The sequence below is a fragment of the Anabrus simplex genome, chromosome 12, assembly GCF_040414725.1.
Source record: "Anabrus simplex isolate iqAnaSimp1 chromosome 12, ASM4041472v1, whole genome shotgun sequence".
Lineage (NCBI taxonomy): Eukaryota > Metazoa > Arthropoda > Insecta > Orthoptera > Tettigoniidae > Anabrus > Anabrus simplex.
The window spans coordinates 76,617,291-76,634,365 of NC_090276.1; the positions used below are offsets into that span (position 1 = coordinate 76,617,291).

At 40.3% G+C, this 17,075-nt stretch overlaps 1 protein-coding gene across 2 annotated transcripts in view; it reads right to left on the minus strand.

Moving 5' to 3' along the window:
- Positions 1-327: 327 nt before the first annotated feature.
- The window catches only part of LOC136884564 (epimerase family protein SDR39U1), a 45,884-nt gene continuing 29,136 nt past the window's right edge, over positions 328-17,075 (minus strand). For both annotated transcript variants that reach the window (XM_067156820.2, XM_067156821.2), the window contains exons 5-6: positions 14,638-14,828; positions 328-663 (exon numbers count right to left, since the gene is read on the minus strand). In XM_067156820.2, coding sequence (XP_067012921.2) covers positions 415-663; positions 14,638-14,828 — 440 coding nt within the window. In that variant the 3' untranslated portion in view covers positions 328-414. The remainder of the gene's footprint in view (positions 664-14,637; positions 14,829-17,075) is intronic.

Consider the following 17,075-nt stretch of genomic DNA (forward strand, 5'->3'; position numbering starts at 1 on the left):
ATTGTATATTGTGCTAATTTTGTTTCCGTCTAGGCTCTCTTGTTTTTTCATTTGTTCCTTCGTTATGTTTTTTTTTGGCATTTTTTAGCTTGTATTATGTAAATTATTTCAACCCCCTCCTTTTTCACTGAAGATGGCTCAAACGAGCCGAAACATGTTTGAATTTGGTTGCTCCGTCTAATGATGGAATATATGATGTATCAAATTAGGAGGTTACACCCAATCTTTCACCTTTGTAAAGTGAAAACCGTCAATACGGAATGATTCTAATATCTTGTAATGGTGACTTCTCTCCCACAAGTAATGTTGGTATTGGAATAAACACACAAGGTTCACAGCAATAATTTATTTGACAACACATTTTTAAAAACAAACATCTTGGCTAACTTCTGTACTAGACAAAGTCTGTACGGTCTACATGATGACGGGCTGCTCCTTGGTAGACATGCGGGCACATTCGCGGCAAGCTGAATCTATGTCAGGATATCGGTACTCAAACCCATACTGCAACACGCGTTTAGGCACCACCTTTTGCCCTTCGGTCATGATCTTGGCTCGTTCATCTCCGAAGGCAACATTCAGAGCAAATTCTGGAACTGGAATGAATGCAGGACGCCACATGGCTTTCCCAAAAGATAGGGCAAAGTCTTTGTTGGTCACAACCTAGGAAAAAAAAAAAAAAAAAAAAAAAAAGAAACATGCAAACATCTTAAATCTAGAACAGAGTTACTCTTGGCTGATACGGGAAAATACATCATCAGAAAAAACTAGTTGTTCTAGTTTGTGGTTTTTAACATCTATAATTAAATAAAATGCTTCAGGTTATGAATCTTTCTGTGTTTTGCGTAAGAGATAAAATTAGTGATTTTCCGCAGATACCAGTAATATTCTGGATATCTGACTATAAATCTAACTATTTGGATACTAATGTGTCTAATCAAGGGTGTTGATCTTCCAATGACAAGTACATCTCGGTATGTGGCTCGACTACTGCTGCTGACGGAACCCTCGCTGTTGAAATCTCTATCCACTTGAGCAGGACGTTGCTTAAATTGTGTTCTGTGACTGGTGTGCTGTGTGATAGGATGATTCCTAACCATCTTGAATCAAAAAATACCATCCTGTAGCCTGCCCAGTTGCCCTGTATGCCAGCCTTCGTCAAAAGAAGTGGAACGACAACTTGCCGTCTTGGAAACAGAGATTCTCAGGTGGATAACTGACCTGCCACTTTATGATCACGTCATAATTAAGTTCACAGCCGATATGGAGAGACACAAGTCGTTGAAAAGATTGAGAGAAAGCTGACAATGCTGGTACAGGTACGTACTTCAAACACAGGCTGCAACAATGGCAAAGAGTACGGATGGAAAACTGCTGATAGGATGACCAAGGAAGCGCTGGTTTGACATCCGGCCATTACACTGACCTTTCAGCCATACTTTCAAACTATGTGTAGGCCTAGATTAAAAATGTCACAACAAACTGAATTTAAATTCAAAATGCAAATTTCAATTTGAAAGGCTCTAAATCACAAACTTTGCACTGACAAGGGAAAGAATAAGAATTATACAGTAAGGATATGGAAATTACACACAGATCATGTCAAGTAGCGACAGAAAACCCTGCCAGCTTGTGCGACAAACTGCAGACTAAGTATGGCATTTTTACAAAGGTGTCATATTCTGTTGTTAAAATACTTAATGAAGGGTTAACTTTCTGTCAGTTTCCTTCATGGCTAATTTTCAAAATGAAGTTAACCATACTCAAAATTGTACTCTAGTTGTTAATTCAATATATCGGGTCAGTTTCAAAGATGCATCACAAGAGGCTACATGCTCTTACACTTTTAAATATTCTTTTTGGTCTTCATCCATTTCCTTCAAAGTTTTAATAACATTTATTAAACACAATGTGTACAAGAATTGTATATTACACAAAAATTTTATCAACTGCGTAAAATGTCAGCGAGGTTGTCCTTGCTATGCTATCAAGTAGATGATACTGTTCAGAGCATTGTCCACATCGAGTGCAGGAACAATGAGATGACGCCTGGTGAAATCCTCGTTGGATGCAGATTCTGAAATGAAATCCATGCACTGCCATTCTCGCATATACGTGTTGCAGTGGCAAGTTAGGGGCCCTCCATTCAACTGTGCTCACGGCCGGCGTGTGATAAAAGCCTTCGTCTATTGTATTAGCTTTTTCTTCCCTTTCCTTTATATGGGTTTTGTATGCTGGGGTTTGCAGCAGATTGTTCTTTATTGCTACCTCCCTCATGAAGAAATCTGTGTCTCCTAGTAATAAACAAGTCTGGTCCTTGTCGTTTGGGATAACCAAAGGGCTCTCCGTAGATAGGTTGATTTCACGGCCTCCATCCTTCTTAGATTAGCGGGAGTTAGGTGGATCCAAATTTTGGTAATTGCACAACAGGCTATAGGGGCAATCTTAATGTGAAAAGGTTTTAGAGCTGTGTCGAGTGATAACTTTTCAATGTTTTTTATGTCAAAGATGGCTCTAATTGCTGCGGTGCATCTTCCTCCTGTATGTTTCGTGAATGCTTTCCCTGACTTGGAAGGGTTAGTCCTAGGTATTTATAAGAGTTTACCAAATCTATCTTGTTGTTACTCCAGTGGAAGTTGTCTAGTTTGGAGATACTGCCTCCTCTCCTGAATTTCATGATTTTTGTTTTGTTGGTGTTTATCACTAATTCATTTTACTGCGACCACTTACAGAGCTTAGTCAATCCTACGTGAAGGGTAGATCTGCTTTTCGAAAGAAGAACCATATCGTCTGCGTAAAGGATCATTGATACTTTATCTATAGCAACTTCTCTGACTAAGTCATGAGTAAGGTTGTTAAATAACATCGGGCTAAGAAGGTCTCCTTGGAGAACCTCGTTTGTTTGGAGTATGGGCTTAGATTGACTTACTCTACTGGTGATTGATAGCATATTGAATGCTAGTATACTCTCAATTAGTTGCAGGAGTGGGTTTCATTGTCCTTTAATGGCAGAGAGTTTCTTTATCAGGATATTCCGATTCACACTATCGAAGGCTTTAGTGAAGTCTACAAAGGCGACGTATAAATGTCCTCCTATTTTACTGGTGACATCCCACATGTTTGCAAGTATTTTCTCAATGGCCTGGAGTGTCGATTTGCCGGGTATGAAACCAAACTCTTCCTCTGGTATATGTGCTATGGCTAATGGTAGAAGGTGTGTTGATGTAACCTTTGAGATAACTTTGAAGGGAGCGCATTCAAGCACAATTCCTCAGTATGAATATGGAACATCTTTTGGTCCTTTTCTCGTGTACAGAATCTGGACAATTGATTTTCTCCACTTTTAGGGATGTTTCCTTGTTTGATGCATGCGTCCAGAACTCGATAGTGAATGGTAGCAATTCCCTTAGAACTCAATTGGTCAGGTTGCCTTGCTAGAATGCCACCCAGATGTCTTCTGTTATGAATACGTTTTGCACTTTGGACATTTGTGATGTATTATACATTTTGGAAAAGTGTTGTTCCCATATCTCCATCGGCACTTGACAGTTTACATTACATTGTCGAGGTACCAGTATTTTATAAGGAGTGTTTTCCACTTCTGTTATGATTTCAAGCTCTTTCTTTCTGGCATACTGAAGACTCTTTTCCTTCACTAGGATTATATACCTTCTTCTTTCCTCTGTGAATTCTGTCAGTGCTTTGGCTATTTGTGTTTCTCTCCATTTGTGCAATTTATCTAGTGTCGATCTTCTTAGGATGTAGCATTCTTCATCAAACCAAGGTTTGCTTATTCCTTTGGAGGTTTCTCTCTGGTTGATTTAATGAGAGATTCCTCAAGCATCTCTCATGCTCTGTCTATATTTCCAGTCTGAATGAGCACTATGATTGTGACTCTGTTCAGCTTTTCATTGAGTGCCTTCATATTAATTTGGCGAGGTGTCCATCTTTGCACTGCTCTTTTGGATTCTATTAAATCTATGAAGAAGTTGATCTGAATCGGTATGTGCTTCCGTATGGACGTCCATAGGTGCTTCTGATTCATTGGCTTTATACTTTTTCCTCTATAAAATATTAAGTCTATCATACTGGATCCATTGTGAGCAATATAGGTTGGTAGTACCTCCTTGCTGGTTACAGAGAATCCTTCTTCCTTCAGCATTTCAAAGACCGCAGGAGCTTTGCTGTTGGGTTTGTCTTTGCGACAATTAAAGTCACCAGCTAATATTAGGGGGATGGATGTATTCACATTCTGAAGAGCGTGTAAAATAGATTCTATGACGGCTTCAGTTGTAGCCATGGGTTTCATGTACATACCGATGACTGTTTGAATATAACGATCAGTGTTTTCTTTGATATGTTTGCTAATTAGTTGGCCAAGGGAACCCACCCCCACGTCCTGCCTTTGCTAATGCATGCACAGAGTAATAACCATTGATGTCCTCTGATTGCAGAAGAAAAATTTCTGTGGCTATTAATAGATCTTGGTCCATTAAGGAGAATTCCTGAGCTTTCATTAGGGATGTTACTGGCCTTTAAAATTCCAGAGACGTAGTTTCAGCTCAAAATTGACAAAACCAAAAGGGCTGAAATGTTACATCCTTTGGCCAGAAGTCAGTATTGAATATAGTTTCCTTATACCTGAAGAGTACTGCAACTTTGAAGGCTTTGTTGGTACCTTTTGTGTCTAATAGTTCACATTCAGTGATATTTTCAATGCCTTTTTCATTGATATATTGCACGAGATGAATATTGTTACTTGGGTAGTAAAATAACCAACGATGGCAGAAGTAAGGAGGACATCAAATGCAGACTAGCACAAGCAAGGAAGAGCTTTCTTAAGAAAAGAAATTTGCTCACTTCAAACATTGATATCGGAATTAGAAAGATGTTTTTGAAGACTTTTGTGTGGAGCGTGGCATTGTATGGAAGTGAAACATGGACGATAACTAGCTCAGAAAGAAAGAGAATAGAAGCTTTTGAAATGTGGTGTTACAGAAGAATGCTGAAGGTGAGATGGATAGATCGAATCACGAATGAAGAGATACTGAATCGAATTGGTGAGAGGAGATCGATTTGGCTACATTTGACGAGAAGAAGAGATAGAATGATAGGACACATCTTAAGACACCCAGGACTTGTTCAGTTGGTTTTTGAAGGAAGTGTAGGTGGCAAGAACGGTAGGGGTAGACCAAGGTATGAATATGACAAACAGATTAGAGCAGATGTAAGATGCAATAGTTATGTAGAAATGAAAAGGTTAGCACAGGATAGGGTGGCATGGAGAGCTGCATCAAACCAGTCTATGGACTGATGACTCAACAACAACAACATATTGCATGATGTCTTTTGCTGTGGTTTCTTGGCTTAGGCGTCCAATATAGACCTATACATTTCTTTCTGCTGCCTTCAAATTACCTGATGTTGCAGTTCCTCTTTGAATGGTTGGAGGATCTTCTTATTCGTGGCTGATGATGTGGGGTTTGTGGATCTGTCGGAATTCTAATGGGCCTTTGTTTATGCCCTATTACTGTTGTCCAGGGAATTATCTTGTGTTCCTTGTTCTGTTGGCTTGTTCCTTGATCTACAAGTTCTGTCTCATTGGATATTAGGCTGCCTGAGGTAGCAGTGTCTGTCTTGCCGGACTGTTTGTTCTGGCTCCATATTTGGCTTGGGTGTGTGATGTAATGTATATTTTGGAATGGGTCCTTTGCTTCTTCCTCTGTTGTCCTAAGTTCTTGTGATATTGGTAGAGATGTGTATTTATGGTAAGTAGCTTCCTTGTTTGAAACTAGCCAATCTGCCATCTGACATTGTGTTTCAAGAAGAAGTGACATTTTTTGTAGAAGGGATTTTTCCACCTCATCAATTTTATTTTTAATGTTAATGCATGTATTTCTGTTTTCCTCCACCATTTTGATAGTTTTTTCATTTCTGAAGGACAGTAATTCAGCCCAAAAGCTTCTAGAAGTCCCCTGCGTTTTACATACATACAAATTAGATTTGCTTTCTTTGATTTCAATGCACTGAGTTCTGTAGTAGATAGCCCGGTGCACTCTTTGTGAAACCATCCTTTGCAATTTCCTTTGCAGCCAATGGCGTTGCTGACATTTTCCAGGAAGGTCTTCTCACATTTGGACATCGATCTGGTGTTTGTTTTCTCTGCTCCAGTTTTTGTTCATGTTCCTTAACTGTGTCCATCGTCGATTATGTCTTTTCGATGATGGGTTTTATTGCACCATACAAAATGGCTGCTCACTGATACAAAGAAATCACTAGGAAGCTGTGATAAATTTGCCTACTTATTAACTAGTATTATTATCAGTAAATTGCTTAGATTTTATGGATAACACTACCAATTATAAATATCATTATATTGACACTGTATGTAAACTTTCCAAGATTATTATCAGGCTACATTCACAGTATACTTTGACTTTTCGTTCCAATTGCCTGTAGTTAAGAAATTCCCATATTAGTTCAAGTCCATATCTCCTTCAAAGTTTTGTGTTTTAGTAATAAAGGGTAGAAAAAATTATACACCCACACGCTGAATTACATGAAGAAAACGTAAAGCGTAATTAAAAACTAGTGACTCTCTTCAACTTCACAGAGGATGATGACAGGCCTTACAAGGTTTCCTTTCCGACAACAGTAGTTGTATTTCTCCTTTCATACCATGCAGTATTTAAACCATTTCTACATTTTCACAAAAACGATAATTCCTAAATTATATACTGTAAAAGGTACTTTTATTTAAATATCATGTGGGTGGGGGATGTAGATGAAGAATACACCCACGGTATCCCCATGGGATGATGGACTTAGAACCATGAGACTACTTGTGATTAGTACCATTATGTGAGGAACACTATGGGTCTACGTTACCTAGGAGCAGTACCATTATGTGCGGAACACTATGTGTCAACGTGACTTGTAGTAAGGAACACCATGGGTCTACGTTACCTAGGAGCAGTACCATTATGTGAGGAACACTATGTGTCAACGTGACTTGTGGTAAGGAACACTATGTGTCAACGTGACTTGTGTTAAGGAACACCATGGGTCTACGTTACCTAGGAGCAGTACCATTATGTGAGGAACACTATGTGTCAACGTGACTTGTGGTAAGGAACGCCATGGGTCTACGTTACCTAGGAGCAGTACCATTATGTGAGGAACACTATGTGTCAACGTGACTTGTGGTAAGAAACACCATGGGTCTACGTTACCTAGGAGCAATACTATTATGTGAGGAACACCACAGGTCTGGGTGTTGCTTGTGATAAGTACCACCGTGGCGGGGGAGCGGGCGCTCGGCTGCATAGACTGGTGTCTAGCACACTGCTCTCTAATGGGTTGGTTCCACAGTATTCAGAATGTGTCTGTGTTACCTATGAGTAGCACCACTATAGGAGGAACACCATGGTTCTGCTTTACTAGTGATTAGTACTATCATAAAAGGCCAGCGACCTGGATTTTGGACCTCTTTAGACAAGAAGCATTCTTTAGGAAAATAATGCATTGTGAATTGATCCACTGTTTTGGATTCACAATCATTTTTCATCAACTTCTGTTTTCGATTCTAGTCAGTGGATAAATTTTGAAGTTTAAATTATTGTTTCATTTCGTTGCACCTCATACCATTAGGGGCTGATGACCTAGCTGTTAGGTGGTGGAGGAAGTACAACTAGGCAACCATCCTCTTCAGAGAGAAAAAATGGAAGGGGTCTGACACTTCGAAAAAATGAAGGGTTCGGCCAAAGGAAGACAAGGGCCACGAAGGGCATGAAAATGAAAAACTTCCTGGGCCTCCATACGTAATACCGTCGGGGTCTGAAAAGAACAAGAGTTGACCAAGGGAGGTCGGATAGAATAGATGAAAGTGAGGAGCCTGGCACAAGTAAGTGGAAGCAATGCCAGGACTCAGCTGAGGGCTCTGCGGTCGCCAACCCACGCTCCAAAGTTCAGAAGCGCCTGAGGCCCCTTTTAGTCACCTCTTACGACAGGCAAGGGATACCTTGGGTGTTATTCTACCGCCCCCACCCATAGGGGGACTTGCTGTTAGGCCCCTTTAAACAACAAACACAATGATTTTATCATGACGTTCAATATGGCACACACACCCAGTCCTCGAGTTGGACAAATAAACCAATGCAGGTTAAAATCCCTGATTAAATCAAACCCAGGGCACCTAGGACCAATTAGCCATACAGATTGCGCGACCTGCATGGGTTTGAGGATGGGACGCTAAGACCTGTACAAGGCCCCATGTCATTATCACCTTAAGATTATGGAGGTGAATAAACAATTTATATCTGGCCATTACACTGACCTTTCAGCCATACTTTCATACTATGTGTAGATTCAACATGTCATAAAAATCCTAATGGTTTACCAATGTGCTGTAAATCAAAAGAAATGTAAATGCTACAACAAGCTGAACTTTAATTTAAAATGCAAATTTCAATTTGAAAGGCTCTAAACCATAAACTCTGGATTGACAAGGGAAAGAATAACAATTACACAGTTAGGATAAGGATATTACACACAGATATACTGTACATTTCAACAATAATCTGTCAGAAAGTAGAAGCCAGGTCTGCAAACCCTCAGTGCACAAGATGAAGACTTTCACTGTAAAATATATACAGGACGAATACTAAATGCCATCTTTAAGGAACAGGGCATCAAAACGTGCACAAATACGAGGGGCGTTTGAAAAGTCCGTGCAAAAATAAAAACTACTTACGTGTTTGGGGTAAACCTTTTTTATTTTTCGACATAGTCTCCTTTTAGGCTTATACACTTCATCCAACGATGTTCTAGTTTGTTGATCCCTTCCGAATAATAGGATTTGTCCAAGTCTGCAAAATATTTATTAGTGTTTGCAATCACCTCCTCGTTTGAATAAAATCTTTGTCCCGCCAGCCATTTCTTCAAATTGGGAAACAAACAGTAGTCCGAGGGAGCCAAGTCTGGAAAATAGGGGGGATGTGAAACAAGTTGGAATCCTATTTCCATCAATTTTGCGACCGCAAATGCTAAGGTGTATGCTGGTGCGTTGTCGTGATGGAAAAGGACTTTCTTGTAGTTTTCTTGCAGCTCGGTTTTCAAACAGTCCAATAACGATGAATAATATGCACCTGTAATAGTTTTACACTTTTCCAGATAGTCGATAGGGATTATCCCTTGTGAACCCCAAAAGACAGTCACCATAACCTTTCCAGCCGAAGGAACGGTCTTCGCCTTTTTTGGTGCAGATTCCCCCTTGGTAACCCATTGTTTAGATTGTTGTTTGGTCTCAGGAGTATAGTAATGTATCCATGTTTCATCCACAGTAAAGAAACGACACTTAAAAGTCCTCTGGATTCTTCTGGAACAGCTGCAAACCATCCTTGCATCACACGATTCTGTTTTTGGTCAAGCGTGAGCAATCGCGGCACCCATCTTGTGGATAGCTTTCTCATGTCCTAATGTTTATGCAAAATATTATGTACCCGTTCAGTCGAGATGCCCACAGCACTAGCAATCTCACGCACTTTAACTCTTCTGTCTTCCATCACCATATCATGGATTTGATCAATGATTTCTCGATTTATGACCTCCGCAGGCCGTCCAGAACGTTCTAATCGAAGGTGCAGAGTCACCATAATGTTTATCAAGCTTCTCTTTAGTCTCCTAAGGCATTTTGCCTTTCATAAAGTAATGTTTAATCACCACACGAAATTCTTTTTCATCCATTTCTTGAAAATCACTCGACTTCCTTGATTCACACGAATGCTAAACACAAAGAAATAGACCAATATGGCTGAAACTTGGTGTGCGTTCATTCAAGAGATGCTACTAACTAAACATGACCTCGATACGCGCCGGTGGTGCCATCTCTCCGACTTTGCACGGACTTTTCAAACCACCTTTGTAAGATAAGAAGTAACTCCCATCTTGCAATTTTCCCACATGTCAAATGGGGCAAGTATTACTTCCGCAAGATATGTCACGCCAGGCCAGCAACAGTGTTCAAAGCATGCTGTACACCCCGACTGTTGTCCGGCGTGATGAAGTGGGAAGCGAGGAATGTTCTACGAGAATATCAGGCTTAAACTGCTGGATCATAGAGGCATAACCCACAGAAATAACAGCATGACAGGATATTACTTCACATCTTATTTCTGCACTTTCTGATGCGGTTCATTATGCCCTGACCCTGTTGAAATAAAATGTAAAATGGGTAGATGGTCATTGTACTGTTTAGACTGAGTGATACAAGAGGACTGGGGAGGTAGTACCTGGCCATACACACATTAAACAAAATGCGACCTATTTTATCATCATCAGCCTATACGAAAGGATTTAATTTCTTTAAACATTAACTAATAATACACAGAGTTATAGTAATCATAATCATGCAGGACGTACAATAGCTGAAACTTCATCAAGCCACCTTCAGCTCGTTTGAAACACAGTGCTGTTAAATCACTTACCATTACAACAAGATCGGTAGAAATATTAAACTCAACTGCCCCACTGTCGGCAGCCCTGAAGATGGTTTTCCGTGGTTTCCCATTTTCACACCAGGCAAATGCTGGGGCTGTACCTTAATTAAGGCCACGGCCGCTTCCTTCCCACTCCTAGCCCTTCCCTGTCCCATTGTCGCCATAAGACCTATCTGTGTCGATGCGACGCAAAGAAGAAAAAAAGCTCAACTGCCTTGCTTTTGCGGACGATTTAGCATTACTTGCAAATACAATAGAAGAGGCTAAATTTCAAATTGAACAACTAGAAATTATAGCCAAAAAAAAAATGGGATTACAAATTTCATTTGAAAAAAACAGAAATGATGCTAACTTTTAAAATTGATTGACCAGTTATTCAACTGAACAGTAATAAAGAGATTAAAATTGTTCAGAAATTCAAATATCTTGGGGAAATAACATGGAACACAAATGAAAAAGAAGCAATAGAACACAGAACAACTAAATTTATTATTTTTATATGCAGTCGTTGCCCCCTCTCTACCGCGGAGAGGTGAATGTCAGATGCTGAGGTGTCGGAATGTAGTCTCGCAGGAGTACTGTTACGTGCCACAGACGTGAGGCTGATTGATTTGAGCACTACCGGACTGAGCCAGGATCGAATCTGCTAAGCTGGGGTCAGAAGGCCAGCGCCTCAATCATCTGAGTTACTCAGCGCGGCAATTCACTGTGTGCCAGGGATTCACAAAAGCTGAATTTAATTTAATGCTTTTTTTTTTTTTTTTAAGTTCTTTCTAGAAAACCATTTAAGATATTGTAATTTTGCAGATTTTTTCTGATGACATTTCCTGCAACTTTTTAGATTATGTTTACAGCTTGCTGGCCATTAATCTGATGAATTATTGTACTCTTCATAGAAGTTAAAAAATAAACTTGAATTTTTTCCTTCATTATGACGTTTCCAGAAACAATTATTTTTGAAGGGAAACCTCGAAAGTTTCATTGGGTTGTTGTGAGCGTGGAGGCTGGTTGGATCCTTGAACAGCACCAGACATACAGTATACTACATGTCCTGGTCTGTGATCTATCAGTTGGCACAAGCTCGGCCCAGTGAGGAAAGCAATGGCAAACGAACCTTATAGAGACAGAATACTTCCACAGAGAAGATTTTTTTCTCTTACGAAAATCAATCTCAGATGCCTATAACCTTAGTGAGGGTTAAGGTTAAGACCAGTATGAAGTCGTGACTAAGCATCTCCAGCTTTGTTTTTCTAAGGAGTGTCCTTACTTACTGGTTAAAGTGAGAGCTCTTCTGCACTCTGTATCAAGGTATGTAAAGTTTTCCACACTTTCCAGTGAATGGTTTCCTAGCATGATGTTCGCTCATCGTCCCTCTCTGGTTATTGCCACCGCTATTGTTTTGACTTTGCTTACCTTGACAAATGAATACCTTCCATTCATTGTTCCTCAGTTTCTGCCTGGATCATGACGGCCATTGCAATAAGTTCACCACAGGCCATGATGGTGATAATGGTGATAGTGCACTTCTGGCATGGAACCAGGATCCCATCCGAACATTCCTCACCAGTCCCTTCAGTACATTCATCTTTCTCAAGCATCCGCATTATCTTCTCTTTTGCAGTGTTGTCATGTCCCTTCTGAACATACAGGGATAGGAAAGGCGTTACGTAAGGTACAGCCACAACATTTGCCTGGTGTGAAAATGAGAAACCACGGAAAACCATGTTCAGGACTGCCGACCCAATACTTCTCCATTAACATACGGACACTGAAGATTAGGTGTAAAGCCATGTTGTCACTCTAAAATGATTTGCAATCTGGTCTAAGCCCATGAGAAACGAGCATTATTCCCCAGTAGCTGGAGCTTTTTCAGTAATTTCCCTTCTTAAACAGGGGGAAAATCAGCAGGTATCTTGTCAACCTTCCAGACTGCATTACGCAGTGTAAACCCTGGACTTCCGCTGCATTAATCATGTCTTTGTTGATCTTGATTTTTTGGGGATTTCCCATGTGCCATCTTCTTATGGACTGCTTCTGTTTCTGCCCATGTAACGGGAGGTTCCTTTGTGCAAATATCAACAGCTGCTTCTTTTGTTCTCTGACATGCTTCTGTCTTGTTCAAAAGGTGATCAGAATGATTCTTCAAAACTTATCTGATGTCCTCTTCTTTCCTGGACAGGTTTCCATTGGGATTCTCAATTGCTTTGAGGGTTCAATTGCATGCCTTTAGTTTTTGATCACTCTGAACAACAGTTTCATATGGCATCTGCTGTCTTCCTCTAGTTTGTTTAGTAAAATTCTCCCAGTCTTTACCTTCTCCTCTTCCTTTAACTCTATTTCTTGTACCAGTAAACTTGCTCAAGGTCTCTGATCTCCTCATCACGAAGAGTCTATACTTTTGTCTCTGGAACCGGCACTCTCGACTCCAGTGTCAATTCTGTTAATGAACTAATGCCATCTATCAACTGTTTGAATTTATAGTTTCACTTCCCACCCCTGATAACTTGTGATGAACATTACCGGCCAGCAAACATTAACTACTGTTTCAAGTTATCATTATTGTTAATGTAGCATTTGTTCTGGCTTGAATTTATTTCTATCTTGTTCTTTTTGAGCTGTGTTCCTTTATCGAGGATCTCCCTTTCATTCAACCACGTGTGTCTTTTCCCTTAGCCTCACACCTGTCTTCCACTCCTGTCTACACTAACCACTCTCCACTTCTGTAGACAATTGTCCTCTTTCGAATCTGTTGTAGTTCCACACTTTGGTCGTAGGTAATTTCCTAGTAGTTAACTTTGGTACGTTAATTCCTTTCAGATTTGCTACTAATAACTGGTGATTACTATTGAGGTTCTTGCTTGGAATCACCTTGAGAATTCCAAAAACCAAACTGGACTAGTTCAGGAATGACGTGGTTAGATAGGAAGCTGGGATTGAGACAATTGTTAGATCAGGTCAGCTTGTCTAGATTGAGGTAGTTTGGGGATGTAATGAGGATGGAGCCAACAAGGATAGCTTATGTTAACTTGGAGACTTGGAGAGACACTTGGCAGGGAAACAGATGGTGGGAAGACCAATAAGACAGAGTGGAAGAGTTTCACCAACAGTACTGGGGATAATGATGATGATGAAAGGAAGAGAAGTTCAGCTAACACATTTTTATTTTTATGTTTTTTATTTACTATTTGCTTTACGTCGCACCGACACAGATAGGTCTTATGGCGACGATGGGACAGGAAAGGTCTAGAAATGGGAAAGAAGCAGCCGTGGCCTTCATTAAGGTACAGCCCCTGGTGTGAAAATGGGAAACCACAGAAAACCATCTTCAGGGCTGCCGACAGTGGGGTTCAAACCCACTATCTCCCGGATGCAAGCTGACTGCTGCGCGCTCCTAATCGTACGGCCAACTCGCCTGGTACACATACACAATAAATGGGTCGTCAAGTCAGTGACAGGGTATCGTGGAGAAAAATACCCACTAAACTTAAGCCTTTCCTGTCCCATCGTTGCCATAAGACCTATCTGTGTCAGTGCGACGTAAAACAAATAGCAAAAAATTAAGGTACAGCCCCAGCATTTACCTGGTGTGAAAATGGGAAACCAAAGAAAACTATCTTCAGAGCTGCTGCTCGTTTACCTGTTTGTATTAATTTTCATTATAATTGAATCACTGATATCTGCTATGAGGATGATATTTTGTTGTGCTGCATTTTCAGCAGATTAATACCACTGTCATTTTTTGTAGCCGAGATTCGCTGGACTGTTTTATTTGTAAGTTAATGACAAAAAGCTGCGCTGATGTAAGTGAGAATTGTGAGCGAATGCTTCTCATAGTTCTGATAGGTTGCACAGTGACTGGTAAGGTCTTGTTGGCCTGGAAGCACTGTTTGCAACGCACTAATCACGTCCACCATCGCAGTATCAGCTGACTGGAGGAAGGTTATCAGTGAGTGTGGGAGCCACCCAGGCAAAAGTACACTGCTCCATGTCATGTAAGGTCAATGTTAGAGCTATAGTCACTCCTTGTTACCTTGTTACCTGTGGAGCCACTCCATTCAATACACCTTTAACTTGTTCCTTCTTAATGACGAACACCATGAGCTCTGTGGAGTTCCGTGGCCTTATAAACAAAGATACTAACCTGTGGAGCCACTCCATTCAATACACCTTTAACTTCGTTGTTCTCAATGGCGAACACTATTAGACGCACAAGGTCGTGTAGGTGGATCCACGGGAAGAACTGGTCACCGGATCCAACAGGTCCTCCTACCCCCAAGTAGAACGGCCAGTACACTTGCTTGATCATGCCTCCGCTCCTGCCCAGTACGACACCTAATGAACATCACAACAGTTTGTAAGGAAACTGTTCCAGACTGAGATCTTGTTCACCACCAAACATTGAGCCAGGTTCATGTCATGAAGACGTGTAACTACCAGCACTAATCTACATCTCTCAAACTCCAGTATCCAACACAGTTTTTTGATATGGAGGTCCAGGAGAGACCCACAGCTTTGAACAACAAAATGAATTAACTTTGTCTCAAGTCATATACTGTACGGGTGGGATGGGTTGTAAATGGAGTCGCAAAGAGTAGAGACTCTTGTTTGTGGCACCGGCACTCTCAACTCCAGTAGCAATTTCGTTGATAAACTAATGCCATCTATCAACTGCTTGAATTTATAGTTTCACGTCCCACCACTGATGACTTGTGATGAACATTACTGGCCAGCAAACATTAACTACTGTTTCAAGTAATCATCAATATGAACTTCAGTGACAGAAAACAGAAAAAATGACAAGTGCTTAGAGTAGGCGTACAATTTTACAATAAATATTTTACTAATTATGGTGCATCATAATAGCTGGCACTGCATTCTAGGAGTAGCGTGCCTGCTTATTACCCAAAGGCCTGGGTTCAATTCCGCTCAGGTCGGGAATTTTTACCTGGATCGGAGGGCTGGTTTGACGTCCACTCAGCATACGTAATTACTAGAGCCCAGAAGTTAGGCATTTATTTTTGGTTAAAATAGGCAGTACTGTAATTAAAATAGGCATTTATTAGGAGTGAAAGCAAAGAGGAATCTCACTCATTATTAATGAAAATATGTATTTTAAATACTCATTCATTTCTTTATTATCAATTTATCACATAATTACCGTACTTACTCTTACTTTCCTTGGTACCAGCAACAAGGCGCTTTTTCAAAGTATCAAATGTCATAGACAGAAGCTTGTCCAAAAGAATGTTTTTCATCATGGAAAATGAATGTTCTACTTCCACTGAAGTGATTGGCGCAAATTTGAATCAAGCTATTTCGGAAGGGCACATGCCAGTTAAAACAGAATTTTCACCTTTCAGAACATCACGAATGTTCTTCATTTTTTCAATGTCCACATTAGCACTCAGAACACATTTACACTTTTCACTAACACTGCTTCCTTTTTCTCCTGGTGCTTGAAGCAGTTGATGTACTGCATCTTAAAGATCGCCACAGATGATACCAGCGAATCATCTCTTTTCTCAAACTTCAAGATTGCTTCCAGTATCACACTATAATGTACTGTCATAAATGCCAGATCATTGCTGAGCTCTTCATGGTCCAACAACATTTTTACCTCGCGAACTGAAGCAACTTCGTCTACTGATAAGGCATGAAGTACCTCACGTATCTTGTCCAAATTGTTGCTGTAACATATGACTGCTGAGATCCAGGTTCCCCATCTGGTGAAAACTGGCCGTGGAGGTAAAGGGAACTCTGGTGCCATGTCCTTGCAAACCCGGATTCAGGACGGTGATTTTAGGAAGACTTTCTTGGTATTCCAAACTAACTTATCCACGCGAGGATACAAACTTCTTATCTCTTCAGCAATTCTGTGCAGTCCATGGGCTAGACATGTGAGGTGGAACATTTTAGGAAAGAGAACTTTCAAGGCTGTAGCTGCTTTTTTCATATAAGGTGCCCCATCTGTGACAAAAAGTAGGACATCATCATGCCGTATTCCATCCGGCCAGAGTAACATTAATGAATTTGTGAACAACTGTTCCACTGTGGAACCATTTGCTCTCTCCATCTCTTCTGTCGTCAAAAGAAATACTGATGATAGGTCAGTTTGCTTTGCTTCCATAGTTCCAATGATGACGTTGGCCATGTAACGTCCCATTGCATCCGTAGTTTCATCAATGGAGATCCAGATCTTCTTTCTGAAACTCTGCTTCGAGTCCTCTGCAAGGTCTCTTCAAAGGAGATATTCAAATATGTTTTTCTTAATGAGAATTCTGACGGAACTTCTTCTTTAGTGTACTTTAGTGTACTTCTTCTTAGGGCCAACAATATTTAACCTTTTAAGTGCTGAGTTACCAGTTGACTGTTTGGTACCTCAGTGCTGAGTTTTTTCATTCGTATGTAAAAAAAATTGTAGAAGCCTCAATTTTTAACTTACCATTGGGGTGATTAGCTTAAAATGTTTATAAATGTTGGTTGTTTATAAATCTAAATGCAAATGGAAAATCCTACACTTATGTTCAATATTATTTTGAGAGAAAACAAAATTACACTTATGTGCCCATGCGTGCATTA